This window comes from Orcinus orca, chromosome 15 (genome assembly GCF_937001465.1).
Source record: "Orcinus orca chromosome 15, mOrcOrc1.1, whole genome shotgun sequence".
Lineage (NCBI taxonomy): Eukaryota > Metazoa > Chordata > Mammalia > Artiodactyla > Delphinidae > Orcinus > Orcinus orca.
The window spans coordinates 50,100,829-50,117,573 of record NC_064573.1 but is presented as its reverse complement, the minus strand read 5'-3'; the positions used below and the strand labels follow the sequence as shown (position 1 = coordinate 50,117,573).

The following is a 16,745-nucleotide window of genomic DNA, read 5'->3' as shown; positions in this document are numbered from 1 at the left end:
GCTTCTCTTGTTGTGGAGCACCAGTTCTAAGCCTGCTGGCTCAGTAGTCAGGGCTCACGGGTTCTAGAGCGCAGGCTCAGTAGTTGTGGCGCAGTGGCTTAGTTGCACGGCGGCATGTGGGATCTTCCCGGACCAGGGCTCGCACCCGTGTCCCCTGCATTGGCAGGTGGCTTCTTAACCACTGCACCACCAGGGAAGCCCCTAGCCCAGCCACTTTAAGAGCTAGTGACCTTGGGCAAATCATTTTATTTTTCTGAGCCTCATCTGTAAACTAATGATGATAATCTCCCCTCCCCCCAGCACTGCAGAGTAGTCATCAGGATTAGAAATCTTCTGTGGCTAGAACATAGTAGGTGAACTGTAAATTGTATCTCTCCTGATCCCCGTAAGAAGATCACAGGAGCGGTTTGGAGGTTAAATCGATATTAATTCTTGTTTGATGTTTTAATAAATATTTGAAATTAGTTTGCATATTTGACCCTTACAATAGCTTAAATGGGCAAAGAAATAAATATTGATGAAAAAATTTTAATACCCAACGCTGGCAAGAGTGAGGAAACCAACTGGAACAACTTTTCTGGATAGAAAGCCTTAAAAATATGGTATGTCCTTTGCCCCCAAATCCATTTAACCTAAGAAAATAATATTGGATGGTAGCAAGATTTAGCAAAACAAAGGATGTCATCATCACTCTTTATAACAGCATAAGAGGAAACAACCTAAATGTTCAATGTAGGGCACAGGCTTAATAATTATAGTTTCTCCATCAAACTGAACACCGTGCAGTCATTAAAATGATGCTATAGAAGAATATTCTAAAAGGAAGGATGATTGCAACACAGCAAGCAAAGATCGCAAGACACAAACAGCCCCCTTTAACTTTTGTTTAAAAATATACACAGGACAGAAATCAAAATTTCCATAGGAGATGCGATTGTTAGTGAAGCTTTATATTTTTCCTACTTCTCTTTGCTTACCTTATTCTTTAAATGTTCTGCAATAAACATGTATCACTTTTTTGATAAAAATAGTTTTTTCTTTTACATGTGCAGAGTTGGTGTTTTTTTTAAACACTGCCTGTCAGCACAACCAGACCAGTGGTCAAGTAAATTAAGTTAGTTGTAATAAAGTAACTTGGAAGTTTCAAGTCGTTAGTTGAAGAGAGTAATTAAAATCCTAATGAAATTACACAGCACTGGTCGCTTAGCTGCAGTAAGGCTGCTCTAAATATAGACACTGGGTTCCACTTTCTCAAAAGGCCTAAAAATGGCATAACATAAAAAATGAACAATTGTTCATGTAAAGGGCCATGTGCCATGTTTGTCCTAAACCACTGTAACCCGAACTCACCCATATCTCATCCTCCAGGCTGGCTGCATGTCTCTGGAAGGGTGTATTTGCTCTACATTACTCAATTTACTTTCTTGAACTTGAAATGGAGTGGAATTTCAATGTACAGTTACCCATTAGCTCCAAGGCTAAATTTAAACCTTTAATTAAATTAATCCCTTGATCTTAAACACATTTCTTCTCCCTCAGGAAAGTGTAGAGGGTTTCTTAGATGTCACAGAACTCAAGTCAGTGTGACAATTGTTCCTACTGCACTTGGTAAGTCACCTGAACCGCACTGGGAAATCTGCAGGCGTTTTCGGATGGCTCATGGTAACCACCCCCCACTCCAACCCCCCCAGGACAGGCGTTTGTTGGGCGTGAGGTTGGGGTACAGAATTCTGCCACCCCTCGCAGATCCAGAGCTGCAGCTTGGACAGGTACTCATCTTTACATAAGACATTGCAGGTGCCAGACGGATGTTTATGAAATAAATGACAGAAAGTAGCTGTGCATTTTGTTCCCAGTTTATATGGGAGGAAAAGAGATCATAACCCACAAAAATTTGCAAGGTGACAAGGGGAAAAGGTTGTGAGGCCATCTTAGCTTACCTTGTTCTTCATGGAAAACGGAGCACGTTTCTGGGTCGAAGTAAAAATTTATGTTGGCCTTTGCTAAGAAAGAGATGAAAAGTGACAGCACCATCAAATGGAGATGTGTCAATTAGTCTGGCCACACGTTTGATGTTCGCTCCTGGGTTCTTACGCACCCTCGGGTATGCATTTAAATCAGGGGCTGCATCCTCAGTCTGCGAATGAATGAGACACAAACTCAACGGTTAGCGACAGCTTTATGGTGGGACTGTCCACATAAGGGGTGTGTAACTATTAATAAGGATGTATTTCTCCGGGCCCAACAGCAGCGCGGGATCCAGTTAACAAGCTCGCGGGCCAAATTTCCGCGTCGCTCCAATTAATTGTCCCGCAGACCCACAACTCTCCCGGGACCACATTTTCACGCCGTGACTCATGGGGTTCTGCTCGCGCCCCCAATTCCCAGTCCAAGCGCTACGAGGAAACGTGCTACCTCCCTCACCTGGGCGCGCGCCCTGGGAGCCACCAACTCTCCCCGCAGTCGGCTCGGACTACCTGGACCGCCCGGCCGGTCCCTCGCCCCGCCACCCGCTTGGCTTTCCCTTCCTCCCCCTCTTCCTCCTCCTCCGGCCCCCCGCCTCCGGCCGCCGGCCTCCGCGGCTGCCGCCTGCGGCTTTGTTTTCCTCCCAGGTTTCATTCCCCACACGTGATACAGTGTTTTTGCAAAGAGCGCTTCGGAGCGCGAGCGCGGGGCGCGCGCACCTATAAATACGGACACCGGGGCCCGAGAGTCGGAGACCGCGGGGTCTGAGAGGGCCCGGGACCGAACCCCCAGGCTGCTGGCGGGCGGGCAGACGGCCAGCGAGCCGCGCGCGTGGGCCGGAGCGGCAGCGCCCCCCGCCCGAGCACCGAGGGGCAAGCATGGCCCGCCCGCTGGGGGGCCGGGCCGCCGCGCACGCCGCCCGCGCCCCGCGCCCTGCCCAGCCCGGGTCACCGGCGCTCGCGCCCGCCGCTTAGTACTCGGGCGCCGCTCGCTTCTCGGGGCATCGCGGAAATATCGCCGCAGACGGACACAATGGCGGCGACTGCCGCCACCACGGCCGCCACCGCCGGCAAGGCCGTCCGCAGCAGCAGCAGCAGCGCCGGCACCGTCGCCGCGGGCACCAGAAGATTGCAGCAGCCGCCACAGCAGCAGCCTCAGCCCGCGGCCGCCGCGCCGGCCCAGCCGCCGCCACAGCCACCGCTGCCGCCGCCCGAGCCCCCCAGGAAGACGCGCATGGACCCGCGGCGCCGCCAGGCTGCCCTCTCCTTCCTCACCAACATCTCGCTGGACGGACGGCCGCCGCTGCAGGACGAGGAGTGGGCCGGCGGCGAGGAGAGCGGTGCGGCCAAGCCGGGCGCAGGCAGCGCCTGCGGCGCGAGGACGCGGCTCAGCCTGCTCGCCGCCGCCGAGCGGGGCGGTTGCGGCGCGCTCGCCGCGGCGGGCACGGCGGCGGCGTTGGCAGCTGGATCGGGCCCCTGCCATCCGCCGCCCTCGCCGCTGCCGCCCCTGGTCCCCGGCGGCCACGCGACCGTGCTCGGCCCTGGGGCGGCCCGAGGGTTCGCGAGCCCCCTGGGCGCGGGCCGGGCATCGGGGGAGCAATTGCAGCCGCCCCGGCCCGCGCCTCTCGCCGCCTGCGTTCAGCCGCAGCTGCCCGACGGGCCCGGGGGCGCCGGGCAGGAGGAGTTGGAGGAAGACGATGCCTTTACCAGCGTGCACGTGCCGGCGGCCGCCTTCTTGGGCTCCGGGACCCCCGGGAGTGGGAGCGGTAGTCGTGGCCGCCTCAACTCTTTCACTCAGGGAATCCTGCCGATCGCCTTCTCCAGGCAGACCTCGCAGAACTACTGTTCCCTGGAGCAGCCGGGCCAGGGGGTCAGCACCAGCGCCTTCGAGCAGCTGCAGAGGTCCCGGTGAGTATCCAGGACGCCACGCGCGCCTTACCTCGCGTCCCTCCCGGCCCGCTCTCTGCTGCGGGACTCGGTCGCTCCCAATTCCCGCGCCCTGCCGGATCTCTGGGCTTCTGGCGCGAATTCCAAACCACGAGGGCACGCGGAAGAGAGAAAGTCTCTAGGGAGCGTGTGTGTGTGTGTTCACACGTGTGTGCACGAGCCCGGCACTCACAGAGCAGCAGCACCATGCTCATGCAGTGGGTCCCGAGATAGGGCTTGCGGGAGCCCACTGAAAAGCGGCACCAAAACCTCCCACTGCAAGGAGGAGATCACGAGCTTCCAGAAACCCGGTCCGGACCCGGAGAAGCACTCTCCTTGCGCCAGGCAAGACTAGGCGGGGCGCAGAGTTGAGCCGTGGGTCCGGCCGGCGGCTAAGCGGCGCGTGTGAGCCGAACTTGTCGCAGACACGCCGTGAATCCCTCCTGAGAAGTTCTGCCTGCGCTCAAAGTATTCCAGTGTCCCAGGAGAACTTGGCATTTTCCTTTTGCTTTTCTAAGAGAAGGGAAGTCCTTATGTTCCCTTGAACCAGGCCTTGGTGGTGGGGGACAGGGAGAAAATAGGGCTTGAGGATCCTTTTTTCCATTCCAAGGTGAATTTGCTGAAATTAGTGGAAAGGTGGTTGTGTTCGCTTGCTTAAGTCATCTGCGGGTATCAAGCATCTTAGCAAAACCGTGAAATGTTGGACACTTGCTTATTCAGGAAATGGCTAGAGCTTGTCACTTATGTTCCAGGGACAGTCGGGGAGCTAGGTCTGCATCAGGCAGTGGGACTGGAGGTTGGGAGAGAACAGGAGTGGGGAGCCCCAAGGAAGTGCAGACCTGTTCCCTGGGAGGCTTGTTACTTAGGAAGGCCTCCTAGGCTCCCTATGGCACAGTTATTTTAACTTCCTGGGGCTTCAGTTTCCCCTTCTGGAATGGGACCTTGCCAACATGTCGCAGGCCTCAAGGTGAGAAGGGGGAACCTTTCCTGTTACAGCCTCTCTCCTGTAATGCTCATCTGAACACTTAGGCTTTTTCTGGCCTAAGTAAGAAGGTGGCCTGTTGGAAAACTTAACTTCCTCCCGCAGTGGACAGATGGGAGAGAACAAGGCAGGCTCCTGCAGAATTTTGTTCTGAGTCTGTTTCTTCCCAAGTGGTGAAATCCTGACCCTGCTTGGTATGTAGCATCCTAGCTGAGTGCACATGGGCTGCGGGCAGGGGTGTGGAGCGGTCGAATAGCTTTGTGACTGCACGGATGATTAGTGACGCTGGGCACAGGTGACAGCCTGGGCCTGGCACTTCTTGTCAGAGCACGCCTCTCCCCGTTATTGGGCCAGTGCACAGGAGGGGAGGGGAATCCCTTCCGTTCTGGGTGAGTGGTTCGGACTCAGCAGTTTCTGGGCAGCTTGACATCACGCACTGGCTCTTAATGACTGTATAGTTTGAGCGTGAGCCCAGCTTGTCCAGCGGGTCAGGACAGGAGTTGTAATAAACATACATGTTATTCTAAGCCAGTGTGCAAGGTTGCCCTGCGTCTCGTAGTAGACAGATGTGTTCCCATGCTCAAAACATCTAGAAACCAAATAACTTCACACTTTGTCTCCAAGAATCTCATTTCAGAGGACACGGAGGATCTTGTGTGTTGATATTTCTGATCCAAAAAACAGCCAGATTTAATCTCTGAACCTATAAATATGAACCCCTTGGGTGTTTTATTGATCCCCCCCCAACACACACATTAAGATGATTAGTTGGTATGAGATGCTTCCTTAACCTGACAGCCACATTCATCTTACTACTTCGGAATTATCCATATCCAGCAACTTGACGGGCATTTAAAAAATTACATCTGCCAACAGAAATAGTGTCAAATTTAACGTGCAGAGAGGAAGTAAATGGGTAAAACAGAGATTTAAGAAAGGCCGTGAAGAGCTAGCATGGCCACTACTCATGGAGTGGCCAGGAACTTGGAATCTCCTAGGATACTTTGTTTCCTACACTGACCTGCTTGCAAGAATTTTGTCAGAAGTGTGGTGCTTTTGTGATCACTAGAGAGTACTTTCACCTGCCTAGACGAATTGTGATGTGGAGTACAGACTCATTTGAATAAGGCCCAGGCCAACTTAAAGAATGTCATTTGTTTTCCCGGTATGCCTCCCTTTAAGAAGTTCTCCTAGCCTGGTGGTTCCATATACTACTTCTCAGATGTTCTCCTGCGGTGTTGTTTTTAAATCATACTATGCTTTCCTTGGATTTGTTGCTTGCAATTTAAAGAATTCCAAACAACCTTCCTGCTCAAAAGTGAGTTCTTGGACCTTCAGAGCTCTTACAAATGCAAACCCTCAGGCCCTACTCTGGACTACTTGAGCGCAAATTTGCATTTTAACAAGATCCCCAGATGATTCACATACAAGTGAAAGTTTGGAAAGCACTGCCATAGTTCATTGAAATCTGCCTTTTTTTTTTTTCATGAATTTGGGATTTCATATACCCGGTTTGGTATGGGTATATAAAAATCAGAATCTCCTGATCTGAAATCTTGAAACCCTTTCTTTTTTGCTACTTCCATCTGGACGCTTGTAAAACTAATCACAATTATTACTTGTACTTCCAGATCTTGAAATATGACAGGAAAATTTCTGTGCCCAGACCTTGGCACAGATGTGTCCATGGATTGATGACTCCATCTCTGTGCTTTCGGCTGGATATTTAACATTTATCCCAGTGAATCCTCACAGCCACCCTATGTGTAGATTCTTTCTCAGACCCAGTGTTGGCCAGGACCTTTGAGATCCCAGCCTGGTGTCTTTCCTCCGCCACTGCACGGTATCACTGTGCCTTGCATGCAGTAGGCCCCAGGAGAATTTTGGAGCTGTTGGCTGTAAATGTTTGTCCGGGATACAGCAGGCCAGTCGTGCTGGTATGATTCTGTACTCTCTTTCCTAGTCCTCACGTTCAGCCTTGCTACTTAACCAGTCTCCACTGAAGTGTGTAGCGAACTTAGGACCACGGACCTCGTGCATGGGGCTCCGGGCCTGCCTGGAGTTTGTGCTGGGGTTTGCTCTATGGCTAGGTGTCAGAGCTGGGAAACCAAAAGGATGCCTTCTAGCTTGACATTCTGTTGTGTTCTCTGCCCGAGGAAGGTGTTAATAGGTGAAGGGGAGTGTACATGTATACGGTGTGTTTTAAGGCTTTCTTTCACTTTAAAAATTTCACCTCAGGTAGCAGCTGGCAGCGGGTTACTCCACTTCGTAGAGCTCCTGAATTGCAGAATGGAGCCCAGGTGAACAGATGTGCACCATCGGCCCTGATGAGAGGGGCCCACGGGGACCAGGGGATTAATTTAAAACGTGAGGGTTTTGCTTCTTAGAACACCCGTGTTAGCGTGTGCCTTGTGGAGACTCGGGTCTTCAGTGGAAAGAGAGCGTGTGGTGCAGAAGAGTCCCAAGCCTGGGGTTCGAATCGTGGTGCACAGCCTTGGGCAGTAAGTCAGCCCTTCCGGAGAGCCCCGGCCTGTGTTCCAGACCCTTTCAAGTGCAGACTGAGCTTACATTTATTATCGGGGGAGGCGACTGTGCAGGTGCTAAGTGCTGTATGTATTATGTATGTAAATGAGTTTAGAGTCACCTGGGGATCTTGAGAAAAGGCGGATTCTGATCCCGCGGGTCTGGGGGTCCCAAGTCTGCATAGTTAACTAGCTTCCTGGGAGGCAAATGGGCCGCACCTTGAAAAAGACTTTACTGGTATTATGATTGTTCCTACTCTAAGGACCAGGAAACCAGGGCTCAGAGAGATTAAGTAACCTGCTCGAGGTCACTTACCCCTTGGGGCAGAGCTCAGGCTCACACCTGACTGCTCTGGAGCTTCTAACCAGCCCTCCCTCTGCAGGGCCCCTCCTGGGGTGAGACCTGGACTGGTGCTGGGTCTGTGGTGTCCTCTTTACTGAAAAGAAAAACGTGAGCTCAACAGGGGATCGCCGCCAAGAGTAAGAGCGGGGGGATGGACTTCTCTCCCCACTTTGTCACCTCCCTGCTTTGTGACTTCAGGCAAGTCACCACACTGTGTTCCAGCTGGAAGCCACCTGACCCTTCTGGATTTTAGAAGTCAGGAAAGGACTTTGACCTCCTCTGCGGTAAGCCAACCCAAGTTATTGTTGAGCCATCTTTCCAGCAACATGCATTGTGGAAGCCAAAACTGCAGTCCCGGGCCAGGCCACGCCCTGGTCAGGATGCTCACCCACAGCTCCTGCCAGGGCCTGAGGCGAGAGCCCGAGGCTCGCCCGCTGCCCCCTTCCTTGCAGTCAACGAGTTGTCATGTCGTGGGTGAACTCAGCAGGGGAAATGCATCGGAAGCCTGCCCGCTGCTAGCCAGTGCCCAGCGAGGGCAGTGAATTCAAGTGTGACCCTTTGCCCTCCAGGAAGGGTGAGGGAAGCCACAGCCTGGCTTTGCAGTGTGTCCCTGTAGCCGGGCTGGGGAGCTCCACCTGCTGGACACTTTTCCCCGGGAAGGAGAATTGTTAGGTAGGGAGAAGGCCAAGGGCAGGTGGCCTTTGAACACACTGGGAAGGAGCAGTGGGTGAGGCCAGGTGAGGTGACACGATGTCGATCAGGAATGCCCAGCCGGTACCCTGCCCCCCTGGGCTCTGGACCTGCCCCTGCACTGGCTGGTAACCTCGGGCAAGTCGCTTCACCACCCCCCACCCCAGCCTCTCTGTTTCCTTCTGGGATGAAAGCGCTGGGACAGTTGAGTGCTGTGTTCTTCTAGCCTAGTGCCCTGCGTGCCCTTGCCCTTGCGCCTGGGGATGAGTGGGTAACTGAACCTCAGTGTCAGATGCAGAGGTGGAACTACGTGTATCCTGGGAGGCTCCAGCTGGCAGGACGTGCACTAATGAATGAAGGAATGGGTTTCCCCGGGTGTAAGGGAGAACTTTAAAAGACATGTTCAGCTGTGCTCCCTCTGGCTGGGGAGGTGTCGCAACTGGCCTGCCGGCCCCCGGCGGCCATCCAGGCTGGAAGCCAGGGCCACCACTCCTGCCTCGGAAGTGATCTGTGGTCCCCACCTCTGTTGCCTTTAAAGGGCCTTCACGTTTACAAAGTGCTTTTGTAGATGTTGATTTCAGCCCCCAACAGCGCGGAGGGGCAGGAATCCAAGGTCACAGAGTGAGTAGAGGGTGACCCTAGGTGCTCTGATATCTGTCAGGTATGTCGCGGAGGACATTCTAGTTTGGGGACCTAATGCCTTGTCTGATTTATTCAACAAGCATGAACATCATGAATATCGATTATGGAGCGCCCCTGTCAGTTATGGGAGGTACATACATCAGCGTGGTCCCTGTGTGTGTTAGGAGATGCAGGTAGATGGGCCGATTTTTCCGGTGATGAGAGCTTGGTTAGAGGTGAGCCTGCTGTTGGAGCCCTCACCAGGGCGGGGACACTTCACGCTTCCCACCGTGGGACCTGGCTCCGTGCCTTGATGCAGTCAGTATTTTTATTTAACTACCATGTCCCAGGTGTCGTTCCAAGCACCCTATGGAGGTCAGGCGAGTTCAAATTTATAACAGCCCTTGGACAGCACCCCTGTATCGCCCCTAGTCTGAAGCACAGACAGGTTAAGTTACTGGCCCAGGATCCCTCAGGCTGTCCGTGGGAGCTGGGTTTGAACACAGGCATTCTGGCTCCAGGGCCTGGGCCCTATAACCCGCTTGTCTCTGCTCCACTGTGGTTTGAGCCAGGCTCATAAATGCTTGTTCAACTGGCTTCAGCGGAACTGGGGTGAAGGTGGTGTACGTGACCTCGAAGGGCAGTGCCTAGCCCTGCGGTTTCCTTATGTAGGTGTCTGCCTCTCTGTCCTTCAGGGAGGAACTCTGTGCGTGAGAGCCCAGGGGACAGCCCAGGGCGGACAGGATTCTCTGACTACAGCGATCCTGTCTTGCCTAGGACCTGCCTGCACCACCCCCCACCCTTCTCGACCACACCTAAATTCCTGTCACCTTTGTTATCTCTTCAGTGCACCTGTGCTTTCTGTGCCTTCCATCTTTCACAGGGAGGCGGAAGAGGAACAGGAGCCTGGCACCCCCAGGAATGGGGTTTGTGGCCCTAGTTCTGCCACTTACTCTGGGATGAGGTTCTCATCCATGAAATGGGAATAATAATACCACCTCCCTCCTGGGCGTGTTTCCTTTCTTCGGACCCTCTCTATTTTCTCAGCGTCACGGCTTCCCCAGCCCAGGGGTTGGCAGACTATGGCCCATGGTCTGTTTATAAACAAGATTTTCTAGGACACAGCCACGCTTGTTCATCTCTGTATGATCTTTGGGGGCCCTTGTGCCACAAGAGCAGAGTGGCGTAGTTGCGGCAGAGACCACGTGGCCTGCAGAGCCTGAGCTATTCATTCTGATTCCTTACAGAAACGCGTGAGACCTCTGCCCCCCTGCAGAGGGCTCTGTCTCCAGAGATGTGGGCTGGTCGCCTTGGTCCCTCCCTGTCCTTGTCTCCTGGAGGCTCCTGGCTTCTGTTTGGACCCGCCAGCCCTTCTCCCCGGCCAACAGAGGGGCCTTTCTGAGGCCCACACCCGATCTGGGCAGTTTTAAATTCCTTGTATTTCATGTGTGGCTCTCCTGCCACCGTGGCACCCTCTCTGCTCCCCTGCACGCCTGTCATCTCCATGCTGTGCTGGCTTTGCAAAGGACACCTGGGTTCTGGCACCCACAGTCTTCTCCATGGGAAGGGTCCCCACCAGACGCCCTTCCTCCCTTTTGGACCCATCACCCTGCAGAATCACCCGCGCCCCCCCACCCCCGCCCCGACTCCCTGCCCTGGGTATGGTACTGAGCACGCCCTCCCGGGGGGACTTCCTTACTTCCCTGGGTCTGTGTGCACCTGCCCTGGCCCCTCACTGGTTGGGGGACTTGCTGGAGACAGGCCTGAGGCTGCCCCTCACCCCAACTTTCTAGGTCTTTTATTTTCACCCAGCAGTCACTCCCGAACTTTTATTTGGTAAAGTAGCCAACCTACCACCTCCTTCCACAGTCCTGCAGCAATGAACCTTCCTCCCTGCATGTTTCTTCCGCATCATCCACCCACCCACCCACCAACCCCACCCCACGCTCACAGCTTCTCCCTCTCCCCAGGGAGGGAAGAGAGCACCTTCCTGCGTGCTGTGGGCTTCACATGCATTATTTTGTTTGATTTGTGTGGCAATCCTAAGGCACTGGGATTATACCCATTTTAGAGCTATGGACACTGAGGGGTTGGAGGGGTTAAGGAAGCTGGTCTAAGGCCTCATAACTGGAATCTAGAGCTAGAATTTGAGCCCTGGTCTCCTCTAATCTGGCTTTCTGCCAGAGCCGGGGGAGTGTGCTGGACTGGCTCCTATAACTCGGTAGGAACCGAGGATGAGGAATCTGAGCTGATCAGTAACTGAAATCAGTCATGGTGGGAGTATTTACACCACAGGAATCAGCCAGTTTTACAAGCCAGGGTTTTGCTTTTTTCCTTCCGGAGACCTGGTTTGTCAGCACATGTACCAGGAGCCTCACCACACGTCTCTTTGTTCCTTTGTCCCCTGGGGGGCTGTGCAAAATGTCATCATCAGAGGAAGAGTGTTGAAAACCAGACATTTTTATCAGCATTTATTATTTCACATAATTCTGTGAATTTCCCATAGGGTCACCACCACCCATTTTCCACCTCAAAAAAAATATCTAACAACCCCCCGCCTCAAGTTTCAACCTGTGTGCAATTTAAAAACCAAACTTTTCAGACACGGGGGCTCAGACTGCTCAGTACTATCTGGAGGAATCGTAAAATCATTAGCTGTTACCCTCCTTTACAAATTGTGTAATGTATTTTTATTTTTGTTTGGTTTTTAGAAGTCTCCGAGAACGTACAATCAATCAGGGTTTCCTGGTTTTTTTCCCTTTTTGTTTGTGTTAGCATTTTGGATAATTGCACACTAGTTTATATTTAACGGGGTTATCATTGATGTGGTTTGAGGTTTATTGCTGCACATTTGGTCACAAAAACAAAAGCTTGTAACACAGAGCATGCAAATACTAGAAGTTTAGGACTTGGAATATTGTAATAACGTGTGTGTGCATGAAAGGGCCCAGTCTTATCCCTGATTTAAAGGCTAGGATGAGGGACTTCCCTGGCGGTCCAGTGGTTAAGACTTCGCCTTCCAGTTTACGGGGTGTGGGTTCGGTCCCTCGTCGAGGGGCTAAGATCCCACATGCCTCGTGGCCAAAAAAACCAAAACATAAAACAGAGGCAATATTGTAACAAATTCGATAAAGACTTTAAAAATGATCCACATCAAAAAAAAATTTTTTTAATAAAAATAAAAAACATAAAGGCTAGGATGTACTTAGTATCTAAGTTTAATTTCATGACAGATAGATGACAAGCCATTCAAGAAGAGACTAATAAAATATTTGACAATGCCAAAGATTTGTGTGCCCAGCACATTGATTTTTATTTTAAAGCAGTTTACTCATTGACCCAGTGCTTTATACAGCGAAACGTCTGCTTTGATCATTTTAGGAAGGGGGTGGGAGGGTGTGAAGGACTGGAGGACAGGCAAAGTCTATAATGTTTTGCTGAAGGACTAAATTTAGCATGTCGGGGTGGGGGGATGGGCAAAATAGGTGCAGGGAATTGAGGTGCAGACTTCCATGTTTTTAAATGTCAAACCACTATGTTGTATACCTGCAACTAATACAATATTCCATGTCAACTATATTTCAATTAAAAAATAGTAAAACAAAATTGGAATGTTAGGAGGTAAATGGTTGATCTGATGTTGAAAGGTAGTTCTTGAAGTATTTTACTTTTTTATTGAGTTGAATAAAGTTTGCTCTCGGAGAGGGAGACGTGAGGAAGGAAGATGATTACAAATTCCTAGGTGATTGTGTCCGTAATTGAGGGATTCAGTTTATCCATCCTAAGACGAACATCTGATAATTAAATCCTACTTACTCGTTTGGGGCTTTACAGTTTACAAAGTGCTTTCCTATATATTAAGTCGTTTTCAAAAAGACAATGTGGTAGCTGTTTTATAGACTAGATAATCAAGACCATGAAGTGCGAGGTGACACAGCCATGGTCACGTACCCCATACATGGCAGAGCTGGAATTTTGAAACCAGTGTTTTCTGATTCCGAGAGTTTTAAAACAAACCACGAATTCTAATGTAGTTGTATCACTTAAGAAAAGCGAAGGACTCTATTACACGCTGTAGCATTTTATTCTCCTTCCTGCCCCAAATCTTCCACTTGTATGTTAGTTAACCTCCAGAGAACAAAAATGCTAGGGCCTCATCCATTTCAGACCTATGGGCTAGAGTCAATCAAGGTCAGAATGTTAAAGTACAAAGAAATATTGTGCTATATTTTTGGCCAGTGGCGCCTTCTCGTCAAGCAAGGATTCTGATTTTCATGTGATAACCTCGAGGGACAGGCCAACAGAGAACCCTGGTTTGGGGCCTAAGTTGTGGAAAATTTTCCCAATAACAATAGCTCTCTCCAAATCACAGTTTGGTGTCACTTGCTCCTTTCCCACAGCCCTGATGCTCTGCCTCCTTCTCAGCAAATTGGGTGAACAGATTCGAGAACGGAGAGACCAGCCTTGGAGGCGGGCAACTCTGCCCCCTAGCAGCACCTTTTGGGAAAACTCATTTAACCCTCTGAGCCTCAGTAGCCGCATCTGTAGGATGGGGACAATAATTCCTGCCCGTTTGGGGTGTTGTGAGCATGAAAATGCGAAGCACCTAGCAGAGGTTTGGTCCTCGGCGATTGCTTGGTAAAATTGTAGCTCTTCTGTTCCCAGTTGCCGGGTATTGCCCGCACACCGTCAGTCAAGAAGCAGTTGAGAAACTTGACAGGGTCTTCTGAGATCATCCAGGGTGGAGGTTTTGCTTGCGGACAGTTTGCCGCATCGTTTCAATTTCAATTTCATGGTAAAGTAAAATCAGAGCAGCTGAGGAAAACAACACCCCCTCCGTCAGGTGCTGCATTTTGCCCCTATTTACGCTGCAAAATGACAGTCTCCGGGACAGGGAAACAAGAAGGGGCGAAGTCACATGTTCAGCGTCGTACCCTTTGAGCAGCATAGCAGTGAGGTTAAGAGCAACAGCTGGTCTGGCCCACACGCTGGCATGGAAGACGCTGCCCTGCCCGTTGCGGCCCACGGGAGGGGAGTGCTACCTGCCAAGACAATTCTGGAAGACGTACCTCTGCTCCCTCCCGCCCTTTGCAGAAGCCACGGCCCTCATCCTGTGGTCTGAGTGCTGCCTGCTCCTTTTCTAGGCAGGACAGCCCTGGAGTGTGAGGGCTCCTGGGGGGAGGGACCCTCGGGGTCCCCACGGCCGTGACCCTGGAGTCGGTTGTATGCTGCTCTGGTGCCTGCCTTGGCTTCCCCCGTCCCTGCTCGCAGGTCCCTCTGCACCTGGCCCCCGCCTTTGCTCTTTGAACCCCCTGGGCAGACAGAGTTGGGGCCTAAGCAGGGTCCCCAGTGTAGCCCGCGTGGGGGCTGCACTGTGGGGTCAGCGGCAACCCATACCCCTCCGCGTGCCGGGTTGTTCACACGCCCCTGTGTGAGCCATCAAGTCGCTTGGTGGTTCAGGGATCAGTGAGACCAGCGCCTGCCTTCGGGGAGAGAGGGGAATTACAGCCCGAGGCAGCCCGGCTCCCTGTTTCTGCTCTGGAGCGGGCAGCTGTCCTGGCGGTGGCCCTGGGGCCGAGCCTGCAGGCCAGGCCGGTGAGGGCCCAGCACTGGGCACCCAGCCACGGAGGTGAACTTTATTTCAGAGGAAGGAGGGAGGCTGTTGAGCAGGGACAGGTGTGAGTACAGCTGTGTTTTGAAAGCTGGGAGGCGGGTTGGATGGAGGAGGGAGAGCAGTGCCTTTTGTGTTTAACCCTTTGGCATCTTAGTTGTCACTTCAGAAAGATGGACTTGTGCACGTCCAAAATTCTCTGTTCTGGGAGTTCGTCTATTCTTACACATAGAGAATTTTAGAAAGAGTTTTGGGGGTTCGTGGACGCTTGGAAATTTCTCCCGGAGGGAGGGAGACCAGCGAAGAAGCTGGTGTTAGGAGTCCCTCAGAGAAGTGAGGGCCTGAGCGTGCAGAGGTGCCTAACTTACCACTGTGAGGCTCGATGACCGCACGGTTTGGGGCACTGCCTGTGCTCCCCGAAGTCCTTCGGGTCACCCATCTGTGCAGCTCTTGTGGTTACGGGGTTGAATAGTGTCCCCCAAAATTCACGCCCGCCTGGAACCTCAGAGTGTGACCTTACTTGGAGATATAGGCTCACCTCGGAGATACTATGGGTTCAGTTCCAGACTAGGTGGAGACGGTGAGGGGATCATTGACTCCACTTGAGACAGAATTGACGAGACTTGTATGTTACTTGGGTGGCCCCTGCCAGCATGGAGCTCTCCATGGAGCTGGAGAGAGACTCTTGAACCATCACCCACAAGTGTAGGGCTGCGGCTGTGGTGCGTGGACAGAGGGGAAGGCCTTGGTCCTCTCGGAGCCTGTGATGAGCGCCCTGGTGGGTTTGACCTGCTTCTGTTGGGGAGGGCTGGCTTCTGGAGGTGCCTAAAGGGTGAACAAGGGCTGGGAGGACTGGTGCAGACCACAGGACCAGCCTGGGCAGGGTCTCTGGTGGGAAGAAGCAGGGAGATGTGGAGAAAGTAGATGAAGGGCAAGCAGCGTGTTTGGAGGGAAGCCATAGGTGGGAGGAAATCAGTCTATCGCCGCAGTCCAGGCAGGAGATGGTGGCCACTTGGGCTGGAGTGGTGGTGATGGGGGTGGGGAGAAGGGGGCGGATTCCACAGAGATTTAGGATGCAGCAGAGTGGACTTGGCGATGGACTGGCTGTGGAAGCTGGGGGAGACAGAGGCATCAAGGGAGACCCTCCCACCGGGTTTTGAGCGTGTGGACTGATTGGATGGCAGAGCCATCTCTGTGACAGAGAGGAGGGTATTGGCACCAATGCTGTGCGTTTAAGAAACTCCCTAGAAGAAAAATATACAGACCTGAAGATGACCCTGTTTCTTCTCATTGTCTTTTTTTCACATAATCTTGTGCCTTTACTCTCCACATAGCTCAGGGTGATGTATATAGGGTCGTAAAAAACTTTTTGACTGAGAATGTGTACATTTTCTGCTTGAGAGAGATCATCTCAAGTTTTATACTCATTTCCAACTCTTTTGGTCTAAAAAGTCTAATACTACCTTTTAAGGTAAATGTTGAACATGTCAGTTTCAAAAAACAGATCAGATTTTGTTCATTTAATTTCAGTTAAAGATATATAATTTCTTTTTATTAAAGAAAAAAAATACTCTTGAGTAAGATCATGAGATCTTTTTCAAACTGTTCCTGGTTCAGCTTGTGCGTATTTGCATAATTGCCAGGTGTTGAAGTCTGAGTAATCTAGAGTGTGAAGGATAAAGATAACGTTCTCAAGAAAAAGAAAAGATACCTTTGCAAAGCTGCGTAGCAATCTGCTGCAGTAACTAAACACTACGCACTGTCCAGTGATTCTGTGTTTGCTCTGTGGTTCACAGTGAGGCTGGGATGCAGTCTTACCATTCCAGCAGCAATCGTATCTTCTTCTCGTTTTATAGGTGGTTTTTCATAATAATGGCCTGCTTATTGAACACTAATGTTACGAGCTGCAGAGCCATGTGGAAATCGCATCACATCCCAGATCTGCTGCTTCCCCGGGTGAGACGGTAGGCAGCATCTGGAAACTCCATGAGCCTCGGTTCTCATGTGTAAAGAGTGGGAAATATTAATAATCAGATATCTCCTAGCATGACAGCCAGGATTAAATCTCATTATTTCTCTGAAGCAC

General features: G+C 51.7%; 1 protein-coding gene across 1 annotated transcript in view; it reads left to right on the top strand.

Moving 5' to 3' along the window:
- The first annotated feature begins 2,870 nt into the window (after nucleotides 1-2,870).
- Nucleotides 2,871-16,745, top strand: part of CABLES1 (Cdk5 and Abl enzyme substrate 1) — a 106,186-nt gene continuing 92,311 nt past the window's right edge. Inside the window, exon 1 of the mRNA XM_033435338.2 lies at nucleotides 2,871-3,872. Coding sequence (XP_033291229.1) covers nucleotides 2,998-3,872 — 875 coding nt within the window. The 5' untranslated portion in view covers nucleotides 2,871-2,997. The remainder of the gene's footprint in view (nucleotides 3,873-16,745) is intronic.